At 50.5% G+C, this 6,175-nt stretch overlaps 1 protein-coding gene across 2 annotated transcripts in view; it reads right to left on the minus strand.

The window, feature by feature from the left end:
- The window catches only part of ASAP1 (ArfGAP with SH3 domain, ankyrin repeat and PH domain 1), a 231,886-nt gene extending 231,434 nt beyond the window's left edge, over positions 1-452 (minus strand). The window contains exon 1 of one of the 2 annotated variants that reach the window (XM_054590497.1): positions 86-452. In XM_054590497.1, coding sequence (XP_054446472.1) covers positions 86-211 — 126 coding nt within the window. In that variant the 5' untranslated portion in view covers positions 212-452. The remainder of the gene's footprint in view (positions 1-85) is intronic. The other variant, XM_054590496.1, reaches the window with a different exon arrangement.
- Positions 453-6,175: the final 5,723 nt, after the last annotated feature.

Genomic DNA, 6,175 nt, shown 5'->3' on the forward strand with positions numbered 1-6,175 from the left:
CGATCCAACTGCGGGGCAGCGGCTGCAAGTGGAGGCAGCAAGGGGTCCCCGGAGGGGCGCACGGGGGGCGCCGGCCGCGACCTACCTCCTCCAGCAGGGTAACGGTGTTCCTGCAGTTGTGCAGACGCGTGGTGAAGCTGGACGTGGTGGGCGAGTTGTAGTCCTCGGTGGTCTCGGCGATGAACTCGGAAACGGAGATCTGGTCCGGCATCCTGCCGGGGGGGCGAGACACAGGCGGGGGGTGAGTCACGGCGCAGGCTCCCGGGGCCGCGGGCCGCCCGGCGGCTCATGAACGCCCCGCGCAGCCCGCCACCCGCCGCCTGCCTGGCGCAGCTCCCGTCCCCGGCGGCGGCGGCAGGAGAAAGGGCGGGCGGGCGAAGCAGGAGGCGGCAGCCCTTCAAACTCCGAGCCGCGCGCAAGGCAGGGGGCTCTCGGGGACCCGCCTCCCTGTGATCATGCCGGCGGCGGCTCCTCGGCGGCGGGGGAGGGGATGGGGCGGCGCGACGCAGAGGGATCGGGCCGGGCAGTTGCCTCCCCAGACTCTCTGACAGACGGCGGCGAGGACACGGACTGACTGAGCACACGCTCCCGCGGGCAGGCGGGCTGGCTGCGGGCGGCGGCGCTCCGGCTACGGTCACGGGGACAAACAAGGAAGTGCTCTGCGCACGCGCCGCCGCCCCCCACCGCGGCCCCCGCCCCGCCCCCGCCGCCCGCGGCCCCGCCCCCGCCCGCGCACCGCCTCCCGGGCCACGTTCCGACGCGGGCGCCGGGCGGGGGCCGCCCCCGAAGCGCTGACTGCAGCGAGCTCGTTAAGCCAGCGTTTAGCAAGAAGGGGGACCAAAAAAAGTTGTACGCGTTCTTTTTTAGTCCCGTGTGGGTGAAGGAAGCGAGCATGGAGAGTCGCCTCCTGCTGCGAGGGGCGTGGGGCGGCCGGGGACCGGAGCGAAGAGCCAGCGCTGCTCGCCCAGCTCCCGCCTTCATTCCCTTTGCGGGGCGCTCATCGCCACTGGAAGGCTAGTTTGCGTGGTTTGCTCAAGTCGCTAAGAGGCTAACTGAAAACAAACGAAAGGGTTTTCATTTTTTGACAATTTTCTCATCTTTCACTGCCGATTTTTTTTAACCCGGAGGAAAGATCAGGGTCAAGGGGTGTTAAGACGCATTTCCCGAGGTGCAAATAGTGTGAAACGCTAAGCAGATGCCAAATTTCCGCGGAAAATGTACCAACAGATTGCTCATTCCTCGGCCCCGGCAGATGTCTATTTTTCCCACTAGCTCAATCTACTTAGTCCAAAGAATCCATTTAATTTCTCACCATTGATTGCAAATGAAATTGGTTTAAAAAGAAAAAACAAAACCTAGGCACTTGGGAAGCAACACAAGAGTAGCTCCTGTAATTGGAGCCAGTAGGGGCCGTCAGTGCCATAGCCACCTCAAAACTCAGCACCCAAATGCGCCCCCTGAGGGCGGACGACTGGCCCTGTGGCCTAGACAGGATTGAGTCCCTGCTATCTTGAAAGGTTACTTGTATCCTCTGGTCTTAGCCCCAACTACAACAGCGTGTCAAGGTAAGGGAACTTGTCTTTGCATCGGGCCTGGGGCAGATGAGTAGCCAAGTGATTGTCAAATGAAAATGCATCAGCTCGCTTCCTGCCAACAAATATGTACCAACGGCCCTGGAGATTCCATAGTGACCATGTCCCTGCTCTGGTGAGCTTACCTTCTAGTGGGGCAACAGCCAGCAAATGCATCAGATAGATGGGATTATATATAAAGTAAGGAAGTGATGGAGGCAGAAGGAATATTCGGAGAAGGCCTCTATGACAAGGTAACATCTTGAGCAGAAAAGAGAATAGGCTGTCCCACTGATATCCCATTGGCTAAGGGATCTTGGCCTTCAGCTGCCTCGTATGAAGAGGGCAGGTAAGGACACCAACCCCATGAGGCTGTTAAATGGTAATGGATGAGAAAGCGCTTTGTGCACAGGAAAGCCATTCTGAGAATTTGAAGCGTTTTGTCTGCCGAGGTCATCCTGTGTGTGGATGGTTCCGTGACGTGGAGGAAATGTGGCCCCTGTTAGTGTGGTCTACTTAAGTTCTCTGAGCCTCAGTAACCCCATGCTACGCCATGGAGCAGCTGAGAGTGGTAACAACCGACACTCAGACCTCCACCCACTCCAGGAGGGCCTTCCTCCAGGCTGCAAATCAGTTTAGACTTTGACTTGGCACTTATTCTTTCCTTCCCTCTATTCCAATTTGTCACCTAATGCCTGTCGCCTCTGCTGGGCTGGGAGCTCCTTCCATCCTATATGTATGGCTTATAGTAAAAGCCATACTATGGCTCAATATATATGAGCCGTTTTTAAAAGCCTAGAGTCAGTGAATGACTGCCTCAATTCCAGGAGCCCCGGATTCCAGAGCTTTCTCTCCTAATAACTGATGCTGTCACCTTGGGCCTTGGTGTTGTCACTTGTAAAATAAAGGGGGGGATGCATCAAAACGACTGCACAGATCTCCTCCTGCTGAAGCTGACTCTGTGTATACCCTCAGCTCTCCAGATACAAGGAAGAAAGATCGTTACGACAAGGGAAGCAGACTGCGATGGTAAACAGCCAGGGATTTCTCTCTTGACCGAATTCACCAGAAAGCCCAAACTTGCTGTCATCAATTGGTGTTTCACTTTCATTGGAAGATTATGTTATATATCTGCTCCTCCTCCCCATGTCCTCCGGCCAAGAAAGGAACGTGTGAACAATGTGATACCGTGCCCCGGTAAGAATATACCTCCTTGCACGGGTCTGCAATTAGAATTTCAAAGGTTCGCACCATTTCTGAGGTTCATGGGCCATAATCCTCTGTAAATTTGAAACCATGTCCCAGCGCAAACCATCTGCACCTCTCATTTTCTCAAATACCCTGAAAACCATTCCTGGATATCTGAAAGTGAATAGACCTGATTTGGGCAGAACTTAAAACACTAGATTTTTTCATGGGGAGCTGCTCAGAAATATACATCATCCTTTCCAGAGCCAGGACTCAGACATGCGCGTGCACACACGCACACTTATACTTGTGTGCGCCCGGCTTTGTATAAAGGAGGGTCATCTTATTATCATCATCCCCATCCAAGAGTATTCAGCACCGTTGGACTCCTCAGGCCAGTTTCTTACTCTGAGCACTGCTTACAGTGGTCCTTGCAGGACGTTCTTCATCTCCTTGAAAAGAGGCGGTGAGAGTAGTAGTGGCTTATCCTCAGAGGCAGTGGCGGCACTACTGACCCCAGTGTCCTCAGGGGTTGGCTCTGCTATATTTCCAATTGCAGGCATCACTCCCACCCATTTGCTAGGGAAATGCATTTGCAAGACGGTTGACAACTTGCCCAAGGTAGAGAATAGGGGGCGGAGTTTCGGGTGCTCTCTAGGTCCAAGAGGAGTTATTGGAGCTGTCCTCATCAGTGCTCGCCAACACCCCAGGATGACGGGATGGAATCACAGCACTCACCGAAGTATCTCCATGCCTTCATGGGCCAGAGCAATGGGTGGTTTAGGCAGAGAATATGTTTTGTGTGATGAAGATCTGGGTTTGAATCTCTCGTCAGTCACTATTAGCCTTGTTTTCCCATCTGCAAAACTAGGGTAATAATAAAACTATGCTACAGGTTGGTACGTGAAATAAAACGAGACGATATGGATAAGTTGATGTATAGTGAATAATCAACCAGTGTTAGTTCCCTTTGAACTCCCTTTTTATGTGAAGTATGACTATAAATGCATCTCTTTGCATTCCAGGACTCAGATATGTCTCTAAATTAGCCACCTGGAGGAGGAAAGAAGAGGTGGAAGGGGAGGATGCACAGCAATTCCCAGTGTTTGGGATCTCGGACTTGAGAATCGTCTTCAGAGACCTCGCTTATTCTTGTAAAGATCCTTTGTGAGACAGATCCATTAGTAATGGTTATGGATTTGGGAAGTAAATAAGCAGTTATCTAGAGAAAACAGGATAAGCTCTAATTGAGACCAGAAGTGAGCCGAGGCCATAATATAAAAGCCTCATTTCCACAGAACACTGTCCCTGCACGGAAGGCTATTCTGAGCAGGGTAACTTCTGGAGGATAAAGCTGCATTTACTTCTCAGGCGCTGACTCGCTTATGAGAAAGACAGGCTCACATCTCTGCCTGATTGTGGCTATTAGACCTTGTTAAAGAAATTAACTTCTCTAGGCTAGCAGACCTCGTTAAAGTACATTACATCTCTGAGCCTCAGTTTTCTCATCTGTAAAATGGGAGCAATGAATAGTAACTATCTCTGATAATTCAATGAGCCTAGTCACATAAAGTACTTAGCAGGGTAGACCATAGCTTCCAGATATTATGGGATATTGAAAGCTTTATCTGGAGATATAAATTCTGATATTCCTTCTAAAAAATTTTTACTGAGATCTGCCATGAACAGACACTCTTGCTGAGTATAGAGTTTGGACACACATCTTCCCCTTTAAAAGTTCAGGACAACTTCATAAGTTAAGTATAATTATCCCAAATTCACCAGAGACAAACATGAGGCTACTGAGTTATAGGATCCGACTTTATGAGCTCCGGTCCTGGGCCAGGCACTACACGGGCTGTTAGGTATGCAGGGTCTGAATTCAGTCACGTAACAGACCTGACATGGGAGTATTACAACAATGGAAAGTGAGACACAATGAAACCTCACAAGTTAACGTCCCTGAGCCTGGCAGATTAAGTCCAGGGCTTTTCCCACCGCCTGCAAAATTGGTCTCTTAATTACACCTCATATTACTCTTTTGTCTTACATATTTTTGCCAACCCAGGCAACCAAAGAAAGGATTCTCGTTTCCTTATATCACCTGGGAACACATGAATTCGTTTTCTAGCATCTTAATGAAGTCACAGAAGAACAGAAAGCACTGCTGGGGGCAGGAGGAGAACAGGATGAACTTGATTCCACGAGTTTTACTGTCCGCCTTCTATTGCCATATTCTGCCCGAGCTGAAGACCGCTGTTTTCACGTGCCTTGTATAAGTGCTTCCCAAGTGCGCTCATGCAGTTTCATGTAATAATAATAATAATAATAATAATAATAAAAGTCTACTCTTGCCCCAAATATACTCAATTTAAATACTCCAGGTAAAAACCACTAGAGTGTTCTCAGAAGGTAAAGAGAACATAGTTTGTTTGGAGAGAGAAAAACCACTCAGTTTTACCTCCCTGCTCCCTGATCGTTCCATCTGATGGAGAGAGGAGAAAAGAGTCAGAGAGCTGGGAAACCCAGTACAGTCATTGCGTAGTGTAAATACCAGCGGAATGAACTCAGGAACACATTTCTGTCCTGTCCCGTAAAAGAATAATATCAACTAATCATTGCTGTGCGTATTACCTGCTCTGCACTATTCTGAGTCACGGCAGGAACAACCACACTTAACACCCGCAGCAACCAAATAAAGCCATTATTCCCATTTCAGATGTGAGGGAAACCTGAAGCTTAGGGGTCACCTTGGCAGATGGTAAAGCAAGACTGGCCAGTCAGATGTCACAGCTCATGTCATCAGTCACTGCACTATGAGCTCACACAAGACAATGGGTCCACAGCCTCAGGATAATTTTCTGTTAGAGCCTATGGGCTATTTTTTCCCTGCTGGGGGACTTATTACAAGCCCAGCTCCAATGCTAGCCTGTCTGGTCTGGAGAGGGTTCCCCTCACCCCAGTCCTCCAGTTGGGGTTAATCTTCACATGGGTGTTTGCAGTACAGCCTCTCACTCTGTATAAGCAACTGGAGGATGTTGGCATGGCTCAGAGGGACTTCAGACTGGAGTACACAGGGACAGACTGAGAACCTCCCCAGTGACAAATAGCTCTGTTAGTGTCAGCGCTCAGCTTAGAACTCAGTTCTTCCTCCTGAGTGCCCTGCACTACAAAATTCCCAGAGTGTGCATCCCCGACGGCACTGGGGAGTAAATGCTATGTGGGAGGTATCACCCAGGAACCGAGGGACAGACAGGAGGTTCCCGGAGCCCAGGCGTGGCACGGACAAGCACCATCTCCTGAAAACTCCCGGGTAGCCAGAGCGGTACACCATGCTGTCCACTGAGAGGATTCAAAGACATGCACAATCTACTCAGGGTCAAAAATCTACTAAGTGCAGACCTGCTCTTCGCAGC

The sequence above is a fragment of the Pteronotus mesoamericanus genome, unplaced genomic scaffold (genome assembly GCF_021234165.1).
Source record: "Pteronotus mesoamericanus isolate MK-2021 breed Mesoamerican mustached bat unplaced genomic scaffold, CSHL_Meso_final scaffold_174, whole genome shotgun sequence".
NCBI classification, from domain to species: Eukaryota; Metazoa; Chordata; class Mammalia; order Chiroptera; family Mormoopidae; genus Pteronotus; species Pteronotus mesoamericanus.